Source organism: Rattus norvegicus, chromosome 20, assembly GCF_036323735.1.
Source record: "Rattus norvegicus strain BN/NHsdMcwi chromosome 20, GRCr8, whole genome shotgun sequence".
Taxonomy (NCBI): Eukaryota; Metazoa; Chordata; class Mammalia; order Rodentia; family Muridae; genus Rattus; species Rattus norvegicus.
Window position 1 is genome coordinate 31,565,489 of NC_086038.1, and position 24,811 is coordinate 31,590,299.

Genomic DNA, 24,811 nt, shown 5'->3' on the forward strand with positions numbered 1-24,811 from the left:
CTTATGATTGTGTTCATGTGCTTACAAGTATGTGCTTGCTTACAACATAAACATACTGTCCCAGAGCTCCCGTGGGTCAGGCGTCTAGACAGGTCACCTTGTCATACTCACACCTTGTCATACTAAGTTCATACTCACACCAAGTAGAAATGAAGAAATTATTTGTTGGTCCTGACAGTTCACGCTAGACCTTTCAACTCTTGTTTCTCTATTGGTTGTTGACAGAATTTATTCCCTGAACTGTAGAACCAAGGCCCTTAGTGCTTATGGATTACCTACCATTCTCCTAGAGATGGTCCTCTTCAAGAAATTATCACTTGCTTCTCCAGATCCGTGGGGGTGTCTGCTCCTACTTAAGATCGTCCTTCTGCTTCTGACTCCCAGACATTGTTCTAGGGCTTGCCAAGTGAAATGGTATCATCAAGAGAATTTCCTTACCGAGGGAATGAATGAACACTTATTATAATCTTCATAGACATTTTTAAAGGCCACTGGTATGTTTTGATTATTTAAACATTGGATAGTGACAATGGTGTAAGGAGTGTATATCTATACACTCCTTGACACAAACATCAGTTTATGGTGGTTTAATGGAAATCACATGCAAATTCTTCTCTTAGCAATTCTGAAATGTACAGCACATAACTTTTTGCTTATTTCATCCTGGTATTATTTTTAAATAGCAACCAGAACAAAGAAAGTCTCATGTATATGTACTCATTAACTCACTTTTATATAGTCTGTTTTCAGAACTAGCATTAGGTCATTGAGGGGGCGGGGAGGTAATAGTGAAAAAGTTTGACCTAATTCTTGGCCTTTTCTCTCAGGCTTGAAGACAACTACATTGTATGTGAAGGAGTTTGCCTCCCACGGTGCATTCTTTATGCTCACTATTTAGATTTCTGCAGGAAAGAGAAACTGGAACCAGCCTGTGCAGCCACCTTTGGAAAGGTATATGACACATATTGGCTATACTGCCTTATAGCTAACATTGGGGGAACCATGTGTAACTAAATTTACCTAAATGAGTTCTCTTAGACAATGTTAAGACATTTGCTTTGCAGGTAGAAATGAAATCTATGTTTGGAAGCGCTATATGTGTCTATCTTGATTTTTCTTTCTGAGTCTCAGATCACTGGCTGCCAGATCTAATGTGAGCTCAAGGCAAGTTCCACAAAAAAGTAGCATGTTTCTTCAAAGAGAGTAAATTCAAGAGATTGGTATAAACTATATATGAAAAGGAAAGCAAATGAAGATAAACCCATAAATGCAGGCTTTTCTTATTATTTATATAGACCAAATATTTGAGTTTTTGACAGATTTTCATTCTATCACTTAAGTAGTTGTTCTTAGTCTTTGCCTTAGTTTGATTATGTCCATACCACAGAATTAACATATTTTTTATAATGGGATTGGTTATACTTCTGTGTTTTGGATTTCTATCATTAGGGTGGGAATCTATAAATCTGACCCTGGATGGCTTATATATGTTGATATCCTTTTGAGAACTAGAGAACAATATCAATTGCTTGGTAAGGCCTTCATCTTTGAAACCTCTTCCAGTCATCTGTTGTCTGGGACTCTAGGACGTCTTAGAACTCTATGGAGTTTGGCTTTCAAGCATTACAGTTCCAAAGTCCAAATCCTAACCTGTAGAAGACTCATTGTTCAGAAATTAATGAGTGTTATGGCCCATGTTTTCAGGTTTTCTGGGAGAGGACGGAGACAGGTGATTGATATACAGATATGTAACAGGGATATACCCCAGGCTGACCTTAAACTCATTATCTGGCTCAGGTTGGCCTTGAACTTGCGATCCCCCTGCTCACCCTGTTGCGTGATGGATTTATAGACGTGTGTCATTCTACCCAGCTCACCACTTGAAAAGTAGACCAATGCCTTACCCTTAAAGAAGCAGTTTATTTTGGGAGCAAGAGAGATTCCCTCCGTGGTTAAAAGAACTGACTGCTCTTCCAAATAAACCCCGTAACTCCAGTTCCAGGGCATCTCATGCCTCTTCTGGCCCCTGTGGGCACTGCATGCCTGTACACAGACAAACATGCTGTCAAAACACCTATCCATATAAAATAAAATAATACCAGGAAGTATTTGATTATTTTGAAAACATGTTTTCTTACAGAGACAGTGTGTTGTAGAGCATGTTTCTTGAGGGGCCTAGGATCTAGCCATGCCTGTGATTAGCTTATGGTGATACTTGCTGGTAAAGAATCTCCTCAAGGCTTCATATACCCTCTAAAGCTGGATGAAACAGCTTCCGATGTCCATAATAGCAGTATCATTTTTTTGAGACTACCCTATGATGATAAGGCCTAAGTGGGAATCAGAGCACCTTGGACGTCCAATTAAAGTAGAAGTAATTAACCCATCAGATTGTCCATGGAGCTCTCTTAAGATCCAAGGATCTCTTCAGAATGGTGATGGATATTTAGTACAGGTAAACCTCTGGTTGGAATTATTACAAAGGAATCTAAACAATCCTTCTTTGGCATAAATAAAGTAACTATGATAATTGATGTATTTCTTATCAATACATGCATATTACTTTGTTCCTTTTAGTTTACCATTTACTTTCTTCAATTAGGGTACGAGTGCTTTGCATTAGAACTATACATATTCTAAATCCTGTCTTTCTTTTTAGACAATTCGCCAAAAATTTCCCCTCCTGACAACAAGAAGACTTGGAACAAGAGGTCATTCAAAGTAAGAACAGAATAATAGGTTTCTCCTTTATAATTATAGACATAAAGTAACATTGTCTTAGTGAATGGAATTTCATATTTTCTTCTTAATCAGGTATATGCTAATGAACTATAAGAACTAACACATATATATTATTTAGAAAGCAAAATTTACAAAGACTACTCATAATATTTATCATGCTTCCTCCTGAAGTACGTGAAGTGAATAGTCTTGGCAAAGTCACCAATGTCTTGAACAAAATATGTACAAGACAAACTTTAATGAGCAAGGAGACTGACAACATCTCCTAAAGGATAAGGTCAGTAGCACAAGGGAGCCCTGGCATGCTTCAAGTTCCTCCTCAACTGTTGTCATCCAGATGGTCATTTTAGTCAAGTAATCTCTCTATATATACATATAAACATACAATGGGCTGTATGCGTCATGCCCTTTGACGTTCTTGGATATTCTTTCGTAACTCTCTGTAGATCACCATTAACCCATGCACACCAGTGGTTCATCTGTCCACGCTTTCATTTTTGAACAGAATCAGATCTTCCACATTGAAAAAAACATCAGGTCAGACCTGACATATCCTCCACCACTTTTTGTTTATCTTCTCTTTGCTGTTCCTCGAAAGACTAGTTATCAGTTGTTGTGGTTTGCCTTGGAGTTCTCTCTGAATTTGTAAAATAAAGGCAAGAGCTCGAGATTTGGGCAGAGGGAGGAGTCGGGAGCGAGAGGGGAGGAGTCAGGGGAGGAGAGGAGTCAGGAGAGGGGAGGAGTCAGGAGAGGGGAGGAGTCAGGCGGGGGAGGAGTCAGGAGAGGGGAGGAGTCAGGAGAGGGGAGGAATCGGGAGCGAGAGGGGAGGGGTCAGGAGGGGGAGGAGTCAGGGGAGAGAAAGGAAAGAAGTGAGGAGAGAGTTGTCCTGGGAGAAGGAGAAGCTGGAGACCTGGCAAATAAAAGGTGCAAGGGATGAGGGATTTGGGAGCTAGGAATAGGACAGTGTAGGGTGGATCTGCCCAATCTAGACGCTAGATTGTTTTCATATTAATTGAGTTGCGTTTTCTTTGTACTGGCGGATTCGGGTTGGAGAGGAAACTGCAACAAACTGCAACAATCAGTCACAGTTCCCAGTGATAGGTACCTTACTCTGCCAGAACGCTTCTGTTTCTGGGTAAAACCCAAATAGCCTGTTTCTATGATTACTCGGCTTTTGCCTACTGCCTAGCACTTGCTCCTTCCGACAACTTCCCTCTTCGACACAGAACCTTGACCTATGGGTTCCGAGTCACTTCACAGTCCCCCCCCCCCCAGTAACCCCGCCCCCATCTTTCTAGCTTGCAGGCAGTCTCCTGGATTCCAGTACAGTGCTGACCCACAAGGTAGCCTTATCTTAGTTTAAATTTTCCTGCTAATCATAGCAAAAGAGTAGAAATCAACAAGTGAAATTAATTTCAATAAAGTTTTGCTTAACTCGGTATAGAAAAAAATTCAGTGTGTAATCTATATAAAATTTTGAGAAGATATTTTGTTTTGTTCATAATGAGTTTTTAAAATCCCATGCATAGTTTGCACATTTCTGTTCAAAGCTAGCCACAGTTCAGATGTTTCCTCCTTGTACAGCAGCTGCCTTTCACTGGCCAGCTCTGGTCACGTGCAAAAAATTAACTCCTAATTTTTGAATTCTCCTCAAGTTGTCTTTCTTTATTCTCAGTTTTGTAGTGTCATCTTGACTCTCTAGTCATTCAATACAGAGTTTCCACACTGAATTTCTGAAGTTCTACTCCATCCAATTTCTACTCTTAAAGACAGTTTCTTACCTTGACATGCAAAGTGTATTATGACTTAGTTTCAACCTGTTTTTCTCCCTTATTGTTTATCTCTCAGTTGTTAGTATATTGCTATGTCTGTCCTGAAATTATTACCCCATTCCCTTTTGAATCATCCAAATGCCTTTCTTCTATGTTAGTTTCCCCTGCTGAAGACGTTCTTGCCTTTGTATGTATTTTGAAATCTTAGTCACTTAAAGGTATGTGTTATGAAGCTTCTCTTTTGAATGTTCTCTTATTCCGTTTTTTTGGGTAGGTTCTTTGCACTCTCATAGCTGTTGATCAGAATCTATCTAAATATGATATTAATTTAGCTGCTTCCTAAGCAGATACTATTTTGAGGTCAGATACTTTTTCTCCTTCATTTTCAGTCCTTCCTGTTGTCTCACACATACTTTATTATCAATCAATACTTACTTTGCTGATTTTAAGTAATTTAAAAAATACTATGGCCTGTGAAAGAAGAGTAAAATGCCACACTGGGGAAAAAGCCTTTTCCTTCTAACTAAGTCTAACTAAGTCTTTGTCAAGCTTGGCTCAGTCCGGTTTGATGATTTCTAAAGCACTATACTGTGAAGGTAGAGGTGAGATCAGGTAGTGTTTGAAGTAGAAAGATAGAGGGCAGAGAGGCAAAGCAACATAAGCAATCCTCTTGACAGGATCTAGAAGAGGGTGGGTGGGCAGGCTGCAGAGAAGGTCAATTAATCCCAGAAGAAGCCTTTAGGATTAGAGATGAATCATTAACTATGGCCCTTGTGACACAGCCACACTCCTGTTCTTACGTTGATATAGCAACATTTGGTGACTTCTGGCAACTTATTTGATAATTAAGAGCCATTGACATGATCAAGGCCTAACGATTTGATATACCAAATTGTTTTTCTGCCTTATTGGTATACCATTTGCGTTTTATGACATGGCCCTTTTGGGCATTTTTATATTGTGAGTAGAAATAGCGCCCACAGTGTAAACAAAGTATGTCAAAGATAAAGCGAAGATCATGTTAGAAATGGTAATACCCTGATATGATTATTCATATTCAGGGGGCGTACCTATTTTTGCTTCTAAAAGACATCTTCAGATTTTACTTTGGAAGACGGTACATCTAAGACATCATGCCTGATGACTGGGACATGAGTTAAAGATGAACACATCAGGCTGAATTCAATGCTTCCATATGTAAGTGTATGAGAGTGGCCAGATCACTCAGCCTTTATCAGAAGAGTGGGCTGTGATACCTTATAACATTATTTTGAGAATGAAATAAAATTTAAATAATATTAATGGACAGTCAAGTACACCTTCCACCTTATGATGATACTCTTTTTATAAGAGAAAATTCTGACTGAAAACATCAAAAATCAACAATGCAATGAAGTTATTGTCTATTGAATTGTACACACACACACACACACACACAAACACATACACACAAACACACACACACCACACAAACACACACACAACACACACACAACACCCCCCCACACCACACACAAACACACACACCACACATCACACACACACATGCATACATACGCACATACACACACACACCACACACACATGCATACACACACACACACACACCACAGACACACACACACACCACACACACACTACACACACACACACACACAAACACATACACACAAACACACACACACCACACAAACACACACACAACACACACACAACACCCCCCCACACCACACACAAACACACACACCACACATCACACACACACATGCATACATACGCACATACACACACACACCACACACACATGCATACACACACCACACACACACTACACACAAACACACACACCACACATACACATATACACCCCCCACACACATTTCTTAGATCTAATCCTTTCAATAATGATACAAGATAGGAATTGTGTTTTTTATAAATAAGGAAACTATAGTTAGAAGGTTATTGTGATTAAGTCCACAAGGATACAATCCTAACAACACTGGCGTTCATTCCAAGTTTCAACAGACTCTAAAGTATATGCTTTATCAAGTAGTAGAAGTAAGAAAAGCACTTGTTTCTACTATCAATCAAATTACCAAAACAATTAATTAAACTTTATATTGTTTTCATCTTTGTAAATTCAAATTTTAATTAATTTTGTACTGCTCAAGCAGTTTTTAAGAGTAGCTACTATTACATTCTTCCTCAAAGACAGTAATATTTTATTAATCTTTAATAACTAATTTTAGTGATATATATTTTGTATGAAAGCAAATTTGCACAACCAATGAACTCCATGCTTTCTAATTTTAACCCTAAGCATCTTCGAGGTGAAACAATTATCTTCCAACTATTATTTCTGCTAGGTGTTGAGCATTTCATGGGTTTCAATTTTATAAAAAAATATTTTATGACGATTACAAACACGGACAACTGAGACAGAAATACAAAGGAAGTAATCTTACTTAGAAAAATCAGGAGACCATACTTCCTTCCAGAATTTTAATCAATTTTCTAGTAGTGTTGAGTAAGTTTTCAATTCTGCCATATTTTCATAGAGTAATCAAATTTTAAATATTTTGTTTGGGATGTCAAATGGAATTGGTGCTTGGCAATGATGGGTCTAAACAGCTCTTCTGGGTTCCGGATAGGAAGTAGGTGTCACAGTTTCTGAAACTGACCTCAAATGTACTTGGGATTCATGGAATCAAGTCTCTTTCCATTTCATAGCAATACGTGGACTCTACAGGTTGGCTGCATAGAGCTGCAGTTTCTTTCACATTTTTAAATTTAAGTTTTCAAAAAATGAAATTCTTTAGGTATCACAGAATAAATCATGTACATTTCACGATTATGAGTATTTTGGGGATGATTGATACATTCAATTAGAATTGAGGTACAAAGCATGGTTCTAAAGAGTTTTGGAGGTATAAAGTCTTATGAGATATATAAGGTGTTAGTTATGTATCGCTAAAGGATTTTCACTATTCATATTAATAAGCATTATATTGACAGTCTCAATAGTTGCTAGCCTTTGAGGATACAAATGAAACAAAAAAGCCGGTATGTGTCTTTGCTCAAAATAGATGAATAGTGTAAGAGATGTCATACGTATGCTCTTTAATACATACACATGTAAGAGATGTCATATGTGTGCTCTTTAATACATACACATGTACAAGGTACACCGTCTGAATCAAAGTTACATTTTAATTTCTGGTAGACTTTGATCAACCAAATCTTGGTTTTCAGACGTGATGGGCAAAAGCTATTATCTTATTTATTAGTGGTGATTTAGTGGGTTAATAAAAACTGATATGACAGCTGCTCTTATCACGGCAAGTTATTGCAAGTCCGCGGGCAGCTTAACCCTATCATTTCCTTATCGGTTATCATTTGTGCAGTGTAAACAACCAACATCGGGGCCACCCGCTCAGTGGGAACATATGTTTCGGGAATTCTGTATGAGAAGCGGTGAGGAAAAAGAGGAAGTGCGAGCATAGGTGGATTCTGATTAGCTGATGAGGAAAAGTGCTGGACAGAATGTCAACGTGCTGGCCACGAAGGAGAAATGTAATAGTTTCACTTAGTCTACTAAGAATCTGTTATAGTTATCTTATGAGCCCATGGATTAATTAATCATTCCTTTGTCTTCATAACTTATAAATGAGACCAATCACTTAACATAAAGTGTAAAGCAGAGGACAGTGGTGCTAATGAATAGATACAATATTGTTAGAAAATCAGAAAGACTAATTTTGTGATAAACTTTTTTTTCTAGACAACACAACTAATCCTACTCAGAATTTTAGTGTTAGAGAACCGTGATCTGCAGAATGGCCCACCAAACAGGCAGCAGGCAGAGATTATAACTAAGTCAAAACAGTGAAACAAATTTCATTCTCGTTCACCATGTATTAGCATATGTTACTTCGTTGTAATGTTCCTGGAAACATTTCCTAGCGAGGTTTATTTTAGCAAAATCTATTAATGACAAACATTGTAAAATGCTACAGCGGAGACGAAGAATCCGCACATACCCTGTGTGAACTCGCTCCTCCCAGTTTTACGGGGTTTATGTTTAACTCTAGGAAGACAGGGCCGCTCGTGCACTATCTCTGCTATTTTCTGAAAGACGCTAAATCATCACGAAGATGATAACGGGTGCTTTGTTAGACCAAAAGAAAGCTTAAGGGGAAAAGATTGGTTTATTTGCTCCCAAAGAAGCTTGGTATGAGACACTGGAGCACAGTGGTGGACAGAGTGAAATCCTGAGATCTGTGTCGCCCACAGTTTCCTTTCTAAACTTGCTGACCTCACATTGGTACTCTAAAGGATTTAAACATTCAGTTTTGGCTTTGCTCAAGTGTTTCATTGGTGACATGGAAATTCACAATGTCAGGTGTTTACTAAAAAAAAACAAAATTACTGGATTCAAGTTTATGTTTTATTGGTTTTCGAGTCTGTAGGACACAAACATTGATAAATGCCCAAGGATATCTTCAAATCTTAGTGCTTAAGCCACTGACAGAGATACTGATGATTACAGGGCTAAGGCTACAATGGGTAAATGGCCAAGAATGGAATTCGGTGGACAGAGAGATTAGTTTTTGTCTCAGAGAGTAGGCAGTTTCACTCACCAACAATATGCCTCAATGTTGACTAAGAAACAATCCTATCCCAGGAAGGAAAGAAGATATATCTATTCCTAGTGGAGGGATCAAGAAAACAATGGCTGGAGCCATCACAAGCTCTTTATGGAGAGCCAGTAAGCCAGGCAGAAACAGTTAAGTTTACAAAGTGCTTCTGACTGGGTGAAAGGAGTGAGTAGATTTCTATATTTCATAGGTGATAAAATATTTTGAGCTTTGCCAAATTTTGGATTGTGCCAATCACACATACGTGATTATATCTGCTTGACCTTAATTGACAAGTTAGTTATAGAGTTTCTTTTATGACACATTGTTAGTCTTAAAACTTTTTCCATATATTCAATTATTTGATGAGTTTATTGACTCCGTGTTACAGGAAGCTTGCAATCTAGAAGGCTTTATTTACACGTGGAAGGTCAACTATGAGACAGCCCGATCAATGCTGCAGGTCTGAGGGATTCACATGGACTATTTGTGCTACTCTAACTCATGATGACTCCTAGTGTGTATCAATGCCCATTATTCAAATTATATTTATAGGCTTAAGAATTCTCTCTCTCTCTCTCTCTCTCTCTCTCTCTCTCTCTCTCTCTCTCTCTCTCTCTCTCTCTCTCCCTCTCTTTTCCAAAATTGGGCAGTATTTTATTTTCCTTTACAATTCAATAAATACTTCTCGATGACTGCACATCAGGTAAGGTTACTTGGTAGTTCAGAAGGATCACAGTGATGGTGTTTCCTGACAGTGGGTAGTCTTTGGTAGTGAGTGGAATGACTTGTATGATGTCACTGTCAAACCAGAAAGACTGCATTTATTCACCCGTTATTTTCAGGATTGTTGATAACTTGGGCACACTTCCCCCAAATCGCCTTGCCTCCTGTGTCCCAAGGCCCAGCTCGCTCACATTCACTTCAGTGACTGTACCTCTGGTGATCACACCCAGGGTTGTGTATAATGGGGATGGTGGATCCTTTTTCATACCGAGCATAGGCAGGCAAAAGGTAGCTTTCAGCTCAGGGTGTATAACATGGGTTTTGTTGAGGCGTGGACCCATTGGCCTAATGACCCTTTCTTTCATATTTAGGTGGTTTTCTTGTAAAACCATCACCAACAAAGCAGACTTTTGTAACCATTCTCTTCCATGCCTTCTTTTTTCTTTTTCCTGTTCGAATAACTTTCAATACCTCTGTTTCTCCTTGGGCACCAACTTTGGGGAGCGGGACTTCCCGATTTCCTTTCATTTCTGCTTAATCATGTTGGAAAGTGCTTTTGCTCTCAATTGCCTCTCTCTGTCCAGCAGGTAGGCAGGGACTGCTCCCCGTGGAGTCTTCTCATCACCCTTCTGCTTGGTGTTTCTCTTTCCATGCATCTTAATGGCCTTTTTCATCTGCATTTTCTCAGCATGTCGCTGTTTATGGTAGAGCTTAGCCTTCAGGCCAATCTTTTTTTTTTTTTTTTTTTCCTTCTTTGAATGTTCATGGGCCTCCCAACCCTCTTTCTTTCTCTTTTTCTCATGGTAGTCCAAATGATATCCATATTGTTTGTGGTGCAATTCAATCTATTCATTTTGTGGCAGGATGACAGCCGGGAAGCAGCCATCGGCAACCTCTTGGGTTCCAAAAAACCCTTAATTCCTGGGTATCACTGGCCCACAAGCTTGTTTCACTCAGACCGGAACAGGAAAGGCGGCTTAAGAATGTCTAAACGGGAGTAAGCTTGAGATTAAAAAAAAATTAGTTGTATCTTCTGCATTTCAGGGATGAAGGCAACATACGTACGCTGTTGAAGGACAGAGTTGCCCTGAGAAACGGTGACCTTCAACCCATACAGCTGTTAAATAAACAATAGACTTTAAATAAACCACAGGGTTGGTAAGATGGCAAATTGGGTAAAAGCACTTGGCGCCCAAACCTGATTATTTGAGCTTGGTCTTAAGACCTCATGGTGGAAGAAGAGAACTGACTCCTTAAAGTTGTCCTGGTCTCCACACAGAGGCACTCATAGTCACATCACAACACACACACACACACACACACACACACACACACACACACACACACACACACACAAACACGCACACACCATGTGCTCATACATACAAAAATAAATAAAATTTAACATAAATCACAGATTTTTTTATTGGATATTTTCTGTATTTACATTTCAAATGTTATCCCCTTTCCCAGCTCCTCCTTCTCCAATGACCCCCTCCCCCTGCTTCTATGAGGATGCTCCCCCTCCCACCCATCCACTCCTACCTCAACACTCTGACTACACTGCCCCTACACTGGGGAAATGAGCCTTCACAGGACCAAGGGTTTTTCCTCCTGTTGATGCCAGACAATGCCATTCTTTGCTACGTATGTGACTGGAGCCATGGGTCCCTCCATGTGTACTCTTTGGTTGGTGGTTTAGTTCCTGGGAGCTGGGATGGGGACTGCAGCAGTGGTTGGTTGACATTGTTGTTCTTCAACAAGGTTGCAAACCCCTTCAGCTTCTATAGTCCTTGTCCTAACTTCCCCCACTGGGGTCCCCATGGTCAGCCTGATGGTTATTTGCAAGCACCCTCATCTAAATCAGTAGGGCTCTGGCACAGCCTCTCAGGACACATCCATATCTGGCTACAGTCAGCAAGCACTTCTTGGCATCAACAATAGTGACTGGGTTTGGTGGCTGCATATGGGGTGGATCCCCAGGTGGGGCAGTCTCCGGATGGCCTTTCCTTCAGTCTCTGCTCCACCCTTTGTCTCCATATTTCCTCCTGTGAGTGTTTTTTGTTCTCCCTTCTAAGAAGGACTAAAGCATCAACACTTTGGTCTTCCTTCTTCTTGAGCTTCATATGCATTGTGAATTGTATTTTGGGTATTCTCAGCTTTTGGACTAATATCCACTTATCAGTGAGTGCATACCATGTGTGTTCTTTTGAGACTGGGTTACCTCACTCAGGATGATATTTTCTAGTTCCATCCATTTGCCTAAGAATTTCATCAAGTCATTGTTTTTAAATGTACCACATGTTCTGTATCCATTCCTCTGTTGAAGGGCATCTGGGTTCTTTCCAGCTTCTGGCTATTATAAATAAGGCTGCTATGAACATAGTGGAACACGTGTCCTTGTTATATGTTGGAGCATCTTTTGGGTATATGCCGAGGAGTAGTATAGCTGGGTCCTCAGGCAATATTATGTCCAATTTTCTGAGGAACCTCCAGATTGATTTGCAGAGTGGTTATAGCAGCTTGCAATCCCACCAACAATGGAGGAGTGTTCTCCACATCCTCGCCAGCATCTGCTGTCACCCGAGTGTTTGATCTCTTCTGACTGGTGTGAGGTGGAATCTCAGGGTTGTTTTGAAAATCACAGATTTCTTTTTGAAGCTTTGTTTGACGTTGGGATAATATATTATAGACTGTGGCATGTATGTATGAAGTCCCTTACAGTAGCAGTAGGCAACTACTATTACCGTTTGCTGTCACTGTCTTCAACAGGTGCAGCATGTGTCAACTCAGAATTGCCTTCCTTCCTTTTAAAAATTGTTTTATTCATTTACATTTTAAATGTTGCCCCCCTTCCCCATTCCCCCTTCTCTTAAGAGTTCTCCACCCCATCCCTTCTTCCCTTTGCCTATGAGAGAGTGCTCCCCACCCACTCACCCACCCTCCCACACCTCTCAACTACTTAGCTCCTCACCCATCCATTCCTACCTCAACCCCCATCCCCCTTCCCTAGGGCATAAAGTCTTTAGAGAATTAGGGACATCCTTTCCCACTGAGGCCAGACAAGGGAGTTCCTTTGCATGCTCGTCTGCTCCAAGACTGGTAACTCCTCAGGGTCTGAGTCCCTCCCCTATCTGGCTCTGGATCTTCACAATCTAGCACACAGAAGAGCATTTGAAGAAGACTCTCTCTTTCGATGATTCCCTATCACCAGGCATGCTCATGAGACTGCATTGCGATACCAGGTCAGAATCCTGGTGTCTGGGTTGATATGTCAGTACATTTGACCAGTAAAGTACACAAGACCTTGACTTTGAATTCGAGCTTGTAAACTTTCATACTCTAATTGTAATTAACATGCATTGGTAATAAATGACAATAATGAAATCGTCTTCTAAAAATAAGGTACTGGTAAGTGTATATGATAACAATCTTAATGTCATAAATAAGAAAACAAATTACAAAGCCACACTAGTGAAGGAAGCTGCAATTTAAAATAATGAATGCAACTATAGTTAATTGCAATTAATGCAACTGTCAGATAATTTTTTTAATATTGCATTTTTAAGTTTTTAATCTTTTTCTACAGTCCAGCCTTTATCTCCCTCCTGGTCTGCCCTCTGACTGTTCCAGATCTCATACCTTCCCCCTCCTTCCTCTCCAAAAGGATGTCTCCACCCCCAACCCCCATCCCCCCAGACCTCCACCCAGACCAGGCAGTCCTCTGCTGTATAAGTGTCAGGGACCTCATATCAGCTGGTGTATGCTACCTGGTTGGTGGCTCGCTGTCAGAGCAATCTTGGGGGTCCAGGTTAGTTGAGTCTGCTGGTTTTCCTCTAGGGCTGCCCTCCTTCTCAGCTTCTTCCAGCTTTTCTCTAATTCAACCACAGGGGTCACCAGCTTCTGTCCCTTGGTTGGGTGTAAATATCTCCATCTGACTCTTTCGGCTGCTTGTTGGGCCTTTCGGGGGTGGGGTAGCCATGCTGGGCTTCTGTTTGTAAGCACACCATAGCATCAGTAATAGTTTCAGGATTTGGGGCCTCTCCCTAAGCTGGATCTCAATTTAGGCCTGTCACTGGACCTCCTTTTCCTCAGGCTCTCCTCCATTTTTGACCCTACAGTTCTTTCAGACAGGAATAATTCTGGGTCAGTGTTTTTGACTGTGGGATGGCAACCCCATCCCTCCACTTGATGCCCTGTCTTTCTACTGGAGATGGACTCTATAAGTTCCCTCTCCCCACTGTGGGTCATTTCATCTATTGTTCCTCCCTTTGAGTCCTGAGAGTCTCTCATCTCCCAGGTCTCTGGTACATTCTAGAGGGTCTCCCCTCCTCCTACCTCCTGAGGTTGTCTGTTTCCACTCTTTCCGCTGGCCCTCAGGGCTTCAGTCCTGTTCCTCCCTCCCCTAAGCCCTGATCATGTTCCCTTTTTCCCCTCCCTGTCCCTTTTCCACCCAAGTCCTCCCAATTCCCAATGCAGGTAAGTTTAAAATCTGGAAATATACTTTCCTCAGTGTCCATTGGTGTGATCACTACAACAGGTCTAGCAGGCATCTAGCTCAGGAGGCCATGAACTGGGGTGAAGAGCTGGCCTTACTTTTCGTGTCTATTTCGTTCATCATGATTCTGACAACTGTCCCAATGGCCAGACATGATAGACATGCTTTGGTATTTATTGAACTCATGGCTACCTCTTGGAATTATCTGGCTGCCTGTCACCTTTGAAGGCAGTGTAGTTCTTTATAAATTGTGTGGCAAACTGTTGTATTTTGCCCCTGTGCTGTTTGTATTTTTATGCTAATTGGTGCTGCCCCAAGGAGGAGTGGATAACATTCACAGATGATTTCATGTGTACCTTTCCCCCATTTTAGTTGGTTAAATAAAGGCGAGAGCCTGTGATTGGATAGTAGAAGGGAAAGGTGGGGTTGGAGGTTTTGGAGAGGTAGACGAGGGGATGGAGGAGACAGAGGAAGCCTGAGAAGGGTGGAAAGAAAATGGAGCAGAACCATGTGGCCTGGAGAAGCCACAAGTAGCAAGGGATCTCATAGCTGGGAAACAGAGCAGTGTAGTGGTGGATCTGCCCAATCTAGGCTCGCAGCTTATAAATATTATAACTGAGTTATGTGTTCTTTGCTTGGGCTTATTGGGGTTGGAGATTTACTGCAATAGCAAACAACTTTACCATGGGATAGAATTATTTTATTACAGGCTAAAAAGGGGGTTAGAAATGAGAAACAAAAAGAAGTTTATTGATGGTTGAAATGACGCTGAGCATATACTGTTCTAGCAAGTGTACTTGTTTAAACTACAGAGTCTGGAGAGCAAAAGAACATGGAATTACAATATTTTTCCACTTAAAAAGAGCCTCTCAATGTTGGACACCACTAGTTTATTTCTTCTAATGCAGTGACATTGTACTGGTATCTTAGTGTTAAAGTTTTAAAAAGGAAATATTGATACTTACTTCAAACCTCTAAGCTCATAATCTGCATTCTACTACTTTATCTGCCAAATGCATATAAATCTGCTAGTTTACCCATAGTTTAAGACCGGCTGATACTGTTTATTATTTGTTATTTACTGTTTGATTATTTCTATCACTGCATTTCCTTCGATTGGGTCTTCACTAGTTAAGTTTCTTTCTTTTACTATAGACAAGTAAAGCCAGTTCAATATTTTTGAGCTTTCAGACATTTCCTATTTTTCCATCTCCGTTCTTGTTTTAATACACCTTAGAGATCCTCTTGCCTCATATTATATCGTATAGTTTTTACCATCTATAAAAGTGGAATAGTTATGGCAGTCTTCTGTTCAGGTTCATAGGATACTGTTTTCCTTTGACCAAAACTAATAGCGTAAATCTTCTTTGTCTTTTCAGGCTTACAAAATATCATTCTTCCTGTTTTTAAAACATATAACACTGTGTGTGTGTGTGTGTGTGTGTGTGCACACACATGTGTGCGTGTGCGTACACATGTGTTAGTTTTAAACCAATGTATAACTCAAGCGACATTGAGTCACTAGCGACAGACTTGCTGCCACAATCTTTGTGCTTGGAAGCTCTGATTCCTCCATTGTCAGATAGTCCCTAGCCCTAGCGAATGCCCTCATCCAAAGACTACATCTTTCCCTTTGGGCCCTGGAGCCATGACCTTTCCCTTGAGCTCTGGGGAGCTTCTCCTAATCATACACGGGAGGCCACCTTACCCTACCAATCACCCATACCCTACCTGTGCATATGACCCTGAGCTAAAGAGTGGCTATGGGAAATGTGAGAGTGGTGGAAGGATCTGGGATGTGCAGTACCCGTCCCTCACAGTGAACAGAGCAAAAACTGATAAGTGATGGATTCCCCACTACCATGCTCTCACCTGGACCTCCATGAGTCTAAGAATCCCAAAGTCGGATTGCTAGGTCATTATGGGCATGCACTAGAAATGTAATAGCACAGGAATAGCCTATGAAGCCAACTCATTTATTTATTTATATTTTTAAGTATTTTGACATGCTGCCTAAAGCTTTTATATGTACATCTTTTCTAGGTCATGCAAATTTTTAGAAATAGAACAACTATACCAAGTTCTTTTTCTTTAATTACTAATGTCATAAGAATGGCTTGAAGTGTGTGTCTGCCATTGTTACACTCATACGGTAATGCCAAAAAGTGACTAAAGTACAGTTAGTCTTGGGTCCAATAGAAGTGCCGTCATATTTTAGTTTTATCTACTTCATGACTTTAAGTACACATAGATGGGAAAGCATGGCAGGAAGATGGGCAGTGGTACCTCACAGGGATGGTTTTCTGTGGGTGGCAGGACTTAATGGGTTAGTGCAGTTATTCCTAAGTTTTGCTTCTCTTTCATTAATTCAGAAATGGTTCTTATCTTAACGTAGGTATCATTACTATGGGATTGGCATCAAAGAAAGCAGCGCCTATTACCACTCTGTTTATTCTGGAAAGGGCTTGACAAGGTAGGGTGATAACATAGTAAACATTCATTTCTGCATTTCTTTAAGTATATGTGGTATCTATTCAATAAATTGCTTTGTAATTTTTTTCACTATGAAAATGTTTTCTTCTAATTATCAAACCTAATGTCAATATACTATGAATATTATCACAATATAGTCTAGATTACTTGGTAAACTATATAGTCTTAATGGTTAATGAGAAAGTAATGGTGAGCAAGGGTCCCCCAAGAGATGAGGAGAAGAATCCAAGGAAGGAGAATTGCCTTTAAGTTTACACTTACTCAGGGGCTGGGGAAGATGGCTCAAGGGTTAAGAATACTTGTTCTTGCAAAGGACTCACATCCTCCCATAAATACCCAAAACTCCAGTTCTGGAAGATCCAATGCTGTCTTATGGCCTCCATGACACTCAGACATACATGTAGCCATAAACATACAAATAACATAAAAATAAATAAATCTTTTAAATATTTTCATTTACTCAAAGAGTTGTTTATTTTCAATAAAAATAAAGTTAAAATGTGATTTTTTAAGATAGTAGTTTTAAAAATCTGTATATTTGAATAATACCTTAACAATACAAAAATGTTATTATAATAATTGCTAAACATAATCTTTGAGTACCATATTATTTATTAAGACAGTCTGATATGATGGTCCATTTGAGTCTCTGTGATAAAAATCCATTTACTATAAAGAGCACATTGTTTTAACTGCCATGAACTATCAGGAGCAGGATATTAATATGTGGTATTATAATCAATAAAACCAGGTGGAACACAAGTTTTAGAAGAATGTTGGAACAAACTAATTAAAACTTCACCTGAGATTTCCTCATGGTGTGGTTATGGAGACTTATTTATTAACTCTTAGAAGAACTAAATTTAATAGCAAAATATCTTTAGGGAGAATTAGTCACTTGAGATTAATTTGGATATTTACAGTAATATGTTACTAGTGAATACCCTCAAGAAAATGTAAATACAGGCTAGGACACATACAAAACTTTAGTATAGTATTTCTGCTTGTCTCAAATCTTATTCAATTTCCCATGATTATCTTCTATTTTAATTTCTTCTCCCAAACCATTTTATAGATATTTGAACAGTTAATGATGTTGTGAAACAGACTACTTCTAATGTCCTCTGGGTTGTCTTGGTGCAATGTTCATTTCTTTCAAACTAATGAGAAGTTTATGATTTTTAAGGTTTTCGGGGAGCAAACTGAAGAATGAGGTAAGAACGCTCTTCGCATCTGCTTTGTGTCTTAAAAGGTCAGAAAGTTCTTTTTACCTAAGTATGAAAGCAAATGTTATTTATTGGGAGCTGGTTAAAAACAAGAACTCCAAATCCAGTTAGGCCAGACTTTGAGTGAGAATCTTTGCATGGACCCGCTCAACCACTACCTGTTTGTTTGGGAGACAGTTTTCAGTGATTTAATACCATATATGTAGAAACTGAAAAGTAAGCCTCTACTGACCTAAAAACGTCTACTTCAGTGACTAGGAAAGCTTAAGTAGAGAATATAGAAAGAATTGGTAATTGAACTATATACTGATTCAGGGAAAAGCTTTCATAGTTGTCAAGAAGCCTGAATGCTGTACAGCCCTGCTCTTTGTTCAACTACTCTGTGTATACACACACACACACACACACACACACACACACACACACACACATACCACACACACACACACACCACACACACACCACACACACACACCACACACACATACCACACACACACACACCACACACACCACACACACACACCCCTCACAGGCATACATGTTTACACACACACACACACAGGCACACATGCTTGCATACACACACTTGCACAAGCACATGCGTACACACACATGTACACATATACATACAGGCACTCACACATGCATGCATGCTTGCAACCACACATGCACTTATACATGCATGCAACTCACACTGTATGAAATCTTTTCCCCTTGGCTTCCTCTCCAACCTCTCCTAAAAGAACAGATCGGTAAACTGACTTTATCTAAATGAGTTATACTACCATTAGGGACGGCATGGCTGATTAGACACATGATAAGACCTTCATTATCTTCATCTTAACTAATCATTAAAACAAGGTGCCATAGAACTCAAGGCTCATGACAATGTGTTGTGTGGTAAAGAGTAACTCAAGCTAAAGTGTAACTCCATTAATTTAATGGAATAATACAAGCATATTATGGTAAGAAATAATAAAAGGCCCCAACCCTCTGAAATGACCAGTTTCTTTCCAGTACTTTTAAAACAGTTAATGGTTAATTACACAATAAACTCCAGATTGCCTTTTTTTATCAATGAAATAATAGCTTTTATTAAATAAACAATGATGAAACTGCAAAAATATTGACTTAGAAATGCACGTTGGCTCATTTAAGATTAGGTCAAAGGGCTTGTCAGTGACTTCACTCAGGTATTCTTCCAGTCTGATTGACCATTGAGCTTTGATGCATTCAGTGATTTACCCTGTGTACAGCACATTTTAGCTCACACAGTAAAAGGAAAATACATCTGAGATCTACTTGTTCCTCTTTAGGAAACTATGTTACTAATCGACATTTAGCCAATAAAAATTTTAATAAACTTTTCTTGGCGTGTTATATGGGCTATGCATTTTCTATAAGCACCTGCATCAATAGTCATGCATTTTTGTGATGATGACTAACCATGAAAGAACTTTCCAAAAGCTCAGAGCTGAGTAACCTTTTGCAGGCAGAGGGCTGAACTCAGGCAGTTTCTACCACTGAGTGGAACCCCCATTTGCTTAAAGTGATTTTTTTTCTTTTCTTTTTTTTTTCGGAGCTGGGGACCGAACCCAGGGCCTTGCACTTGCTAGGCAAGCGCTCTACCGCTGAGCTAAATCCCCAACCCTTAAAGTGATTTTTAAAGTGATAAGATATTTGCACCACAAAGTTGAAAAATTCAAAATTATTTTTGTGCTTAAGGTGATCAACAATTCCTGTTTGTTAAGGACAAAATATAATCAGTGCAAATCTATGTATACTATCCATGTATACTATGTTATTTGAATATTAATAATTCTGACATAGATTGAGTAGCTGCCAATCCTGGTGATTTACAGCCAAAGCAAACAAGGCTGAGAGATTCATGGGCATAAACATCAGGTGGGGTTCTGCTTTTTTAAATCCACGGTCAAAGCAACTAATTTACATATTTATAATACTACAGGTTCTAGAGGACAAGGTAGTATCTAGATATATGTGTGGAATTTAAAGCATATATTTATGAATTAAAAATTTAAGACAATCAAAATTTATAAACCGCTATGTTTATAACTTCTCCATCTTTTTTTTCATTTTAATTGTTGTTTAGCTTTTGTGTGTCCAGTGTTTGTTTTCCTTTACATTCTGAAGTGCTTAAAGCTTTGCAAAGACATGTATAATAAATAATAAAATTTCATATACTCATCATCCTAAGACATGAGAATGAAGGTTCACATCTTCCATTCAAACTAGAAAGTGGAAAGGCAGATTCAGATGTATGTTGCAAACTCTATGACAGTGGGCTGAGGTAGCTTCCTTAACGCTCTATTTCTCTGTCAGGTCACCAGCTGTGAACAACTTGGGAAAAATGGGTTGGAGAAGCTTTAGGAAGGTCATGGCCACTGTGAATATTTCACTGTTTTCATTACTTGTTAATAGGCTGATATTAAGTTTATTGTTTAAAACATGAGGTTCAAATTTATCAGTATAATAAAGGTCTGCTTCAGAGTTCCTCAGACTGTTTTGTATTACCATATTCCTTTGCATTAATAACAATTGTATAAGTGTGAAGAAAGTTGTGTTTTAAGAGTGCATTAAGTGATAAAAATAAAAAAAATGTGTGCTAACTCATGGCTATGACAAATATATGTGCTAGCTATTTAAGGCACTGCACATCCACAACAAAATAGTGACAGTGGTTCCCTCCATATACAGGACATATAGTCATCTTTGGTCTGTTTGTTTGTCTCTCATTGTATGTATCTTCACTGAATCTCTTTATATAACAATCAAAAATTATTATGTGCTTTAAAATCTTAAATTCTAAATAAAAATACATTTGTCAAAAAAAAAAAAAAAAGAAAAAAGAAAAGTCAGCTGTCCTCAAGCACCATTCCCAGGGTTGGGAATGCAGTCCTAATGTCCCTAGGTGCCCACCATATGTAGAACTCTTTTGAAAGACACGTATTAGTTACATATCTTTCTGGGAGAAGTAGGAAAATTCAAATAATTTCTTCATTTCTCATGGATTTTCTGTTGAGAACTGTGGAAACAGTCTTAGAAAACTATGAATGGGAATTATATAGGAAATTATAGCGTTTGGATGACAGGAACCTGCAGAAGTATTAAAGAGTAGTCACAATTTTAAAAAAGCATAAATATATCAAAATTAAAATTATAAGAGATACTACTGGTTAGGTCCACTAGATATTATATATATATATACATATATATTCTAATAGATACCTCCATGGTAATTAATTTTTGAAATCAATCAAAATAGCTATAAACTTTATATAGGTTATATAGAAAGTAATAGTTAAGAGAAGTATAAACCAGAAGACTCCATAAAAGGACATGTCTAATAGATACCAAAATCTTATGAGTATCTGATATGGACTCAACTATAAACAGAAAAAATGCAATAGAGATTCAGTAGCTGAAAAAATTCTCTAGTATAAATAAAGATTGAGTGGTTAGGGTTGACTGCAGTAAAAAAGGGATGAAGATATTTTTCAAAGACTTGTTTCAAGTCCTTGCTAGAGGAAGTTGGGTTATCAAAGCAAAAGGTACCACAAATTATTCCTGTCTGCACAAAGCCTGCCTTGATGCTTCCTCAAGAGAAAAACAGTTATTTTTGTTGTTACTGTTGTTTTGCTTTTCTACTAATATGTTTGATATTGATCTTAAAATAATCGTAACATATTGATCTCTTACACACTTCATGTGCCAGAGAGAAAGACATGATGATAGTAGTTTTGTAGTTTATTTCATCTCAAACCTATAGTTTTGGTTGTTGTTAGTTCTCCTTGTTTACTTGCTTTTTCTTCTTTTACTGTTTGAGAACTTCACACATGCATAGATTGTTTTTTGATAAAATGTTCTCCACTTTCTCTTCTTCAAATAAAACTTGGGTAGGTTTTGACAGGCGGCATCCCATCAGAGACTGACTCTCCTTCCCCCAGATACCACCAATTACAAATAGCTCCTGAGCTAGGATGGGGCTTTATGGGTTCCTCTCCAGCACAAGCTGGGATCTTTGATTGGCAGTCACAGAAGTTGTGAGTTTATTTGTGCAAAGGAACTATCATTTCTAGCAAATACTGTTTCGCTATCAATGTGCATGACATCTGTCACTTGCAATCTTTCTACATGCTATATCAGGATGGCCCTTAAGCCTGGAAGAAAAGGGGTGTGATATAGATGTCCTAATGAAAGCTGAGTACTCCACAGATTTTCATGCTCTGCACATTGGCCAGTTGTAGGTCTCTATACTGATAACTATCTAATACAAAAGAAACTTTTCTGATAAATAATGAGAGTCACACTAATCTATGTGTACAGAGATCAGTCATTAGGAGTTACTTTAATACTATGTACATTTAGCAAATAACAGTGTTGTGTTTTCATCTAGGATTTTTGACTTCTCTAGATATAGTATTTATAAATATATTCTGGGATATGGTAGCTACTAATCATAAAATGTCATTAAAAAAACTAAAAATCAAAATTTGTAGTCACACTATATTTCAATTGATTATAAATTATATGCAGTGAATGGTTACTATTTTAGATAGAATTTACAGAACATTAGCACCATAGAAGTTCTGCTGAGCAGCACTGTTCCATGATGTGTAAAAAAATGTGATACATTAGAAATGTAACAGAGTGAGGTTGACCAGATGTCTCAAAGTTTAAGACTATTTCTTGCTCTTCCAGAGGACCACAATTCTTGGTTCCCAGAATTGACATCAGGTGGCTCACACCTTTTCAGGTCTCCACGGTCACCTGCATTCATTTACACATAACCACACACATGCACATAATTAAATAAAAAATTTAAAATCTTTTAAAAAGACATATAACCAAGAATAATATATATTCAAATAACAATAACAAGAATAACTACTATAAAATATTGATGCTCAAGACACCTATTCTGGATGGTTAGTATTCATACTAAATGAAAAAAATAATATTTTGGATACTATCTTTGTCAATAAAAATTACTCAATACAAATATTTGTAGGGAAATGAAAGCCAGACCTGGTGATGTACACATATGATCACAGCCAGCACTTGGTATTTTAAGATTTGCCTGATCTACTGAGTGTGTTCCAGGGCAGCTAGGGTTGCACAAAGAATTCTAGTCTTGAAAAAAAAAAAACAGAAAAGAAAAAGGAAATGCAAAATTATTAGAACCATTATAAGTAACTTTTCACAAGGTCTGAAGAAATGCTGTAGTTAGGAATATGAAAAAAAACACCCTTGAATACTAGAAGAGACAATATCTGATAAAGTCAAAGGTACCATATTTAATAGCATTCTTAAAGAAATTCTCACAGAACAGAGAGGCACATAGAAGAATGTTCATTTCAACATTGTTTATCATCATTGTATCTAAATGCTGGAAAATAATTTAAATATCTATTGTGATTTAATGGGAATGAGGGAACTGTCTTTAGAATGTGAGTAATTTTGAAACCATAGTGAGTAGATTATAGAGGACATCAATGTAGGATACATTATGTATGGTACCAATTTTAAACAATAAATATTGATTCAGAATCTATTTATAGGAAACAAAGTTTAAAGTATGAATAGTGGTGATCTAGGCCACACCCAGATCATTGATTTTTTTTTCTAGTGGAAAGGAAAGGTAGCTTAAATAAGGATGGCTGCAAAGGCTGTTTTATCATAGGGAGTGTCTCATGTTTTAGTCAGGATGATAAGTATATTCATTATCTATCCTATGTAGCTTTGCAAAGCCACAATGCAAGCTGAACAACAATTAAAAAGCTCAGAAATAGGGCAGAAAGCATAATTAGTTTGTAATCTTATGAATTTACATTGACTTAAAATTTTGGTTTATAAATACATCTTTTAAATTTCAAAATCGTGGAGAACTTCTCAGAAACCTTTAATCCCTTGCAATAAAATAAAACATAATTATATTGTCCTGGTGAAGAAATACATTTTATTGTTTTTGTTAGAAATCAGGTTTTAACATTTTTAATCTCCTTTTATTGAAAATAGAATATTTTCTCACACAATATATTATCATTATAGTTTCCCCTCATCCTACTAGTCTCAGTTCCTTTCTATTTGCCTTTCCCTCTGGAATCACTCCCTTTCTGTCTCTCATTTAAAAAGAACAGGCTTCCAAGAGACAACAACCAAATATGCCAAAATAAAATATAATAGGATATAGTAAAAACTGTCATACTGAAATTGGACATTACAACCCAACAGGAAGAAGAGACCCAAGGGCAGGGACAAGAGTCAGAGACACACTGTTCTCTAAGTCGAGAGTCTCACAGAAAGACTAAGCTAATGATTGTACTTAAATACACTCAGAGGAGCTGGAGTAGGCCCATGTAGGCCCTGTGCTGGCCTCTTCACTCTCTGTGAGATCTTTTGTACCTTGCGTAGTTGAAATTCAGATAGCCTTGTTCTTCTGGTGTCCTCTACCCACTCTGGGCCTTACAATCTTTTAACTTCCTCTTTCATGAGATTTCCTGAACTCTGAGAGGAGGGAATTGATGGAGACCTCCCATTAGAGACTCTTTTTCTCTCTGTCTCTGTCTCTCTGCATAATGTCTAGCTGAGGGTCTTTGCACCTGTTGCCCTCTGCTACCTGAGGAAGCTTCTCTGACTGAATTCATCACTGATCTATGAGTGTAGCAGAATATTATTAGGAGTCATTTATTGA

At 38.4% G+C, this 24,811-nt stretch overlaps 2 protein-coding genes and 1 pseudogene across 4 annotated transcripts in view; 1 reads left to right on the forward strand and 2 right to left on the reverse strand.

Moving 5' to 3' along the window:
• LOC134483923 (glyceraldehyde-3-phosphate dehydrogenase-like) overlaps positions 1 to 24,811 on the reverse strand; it is a 470,368-nt gene that overhangs the window by 107,828 nt on the left and 337,729 nt on the right. The window lies entirely within an intron of this gene.
• Rfx6 (regulatory factor X, 6) overlaps positions 1 to 24,811 on the forward strand; it is a 53,478-nt gene that overhangs the window by 2,999 nt on the left and 25,668 nt on the right. The window contains exons 3-6 of one of the 2 annotated variants that reach the window (NM_001414918.1): positions 828 to 951; positions 2,660 to 2,721; positions 16,771 to 16,848; positions 18,055 to 18,082. In NM_001414918.1, coding sequence (NP_001401847.1) covers positions 828 to 951; positions 2,660 to 2,721; positions 16,771 to 16,848; positions 18,055 to 18,082 — 292 coding nt within the window. Of the gene's footprint in view, positions 1 to 827; positions 952 to 2,659; positions 2,722 to 3,610; positions 3,667 to 16,770; positions 16,849 to 18,054; positions 18,083 to 24,811 lie in introns of those variants that run through there. The other variant, XM_063279068.1, reaches the window with a different exon arrangement.
• LOC134483940 (ribosome biogenesis protein NSA2 homolog) lies at positions 9,956 to 14,498 on the reverse strand (annotated as a pseudogene).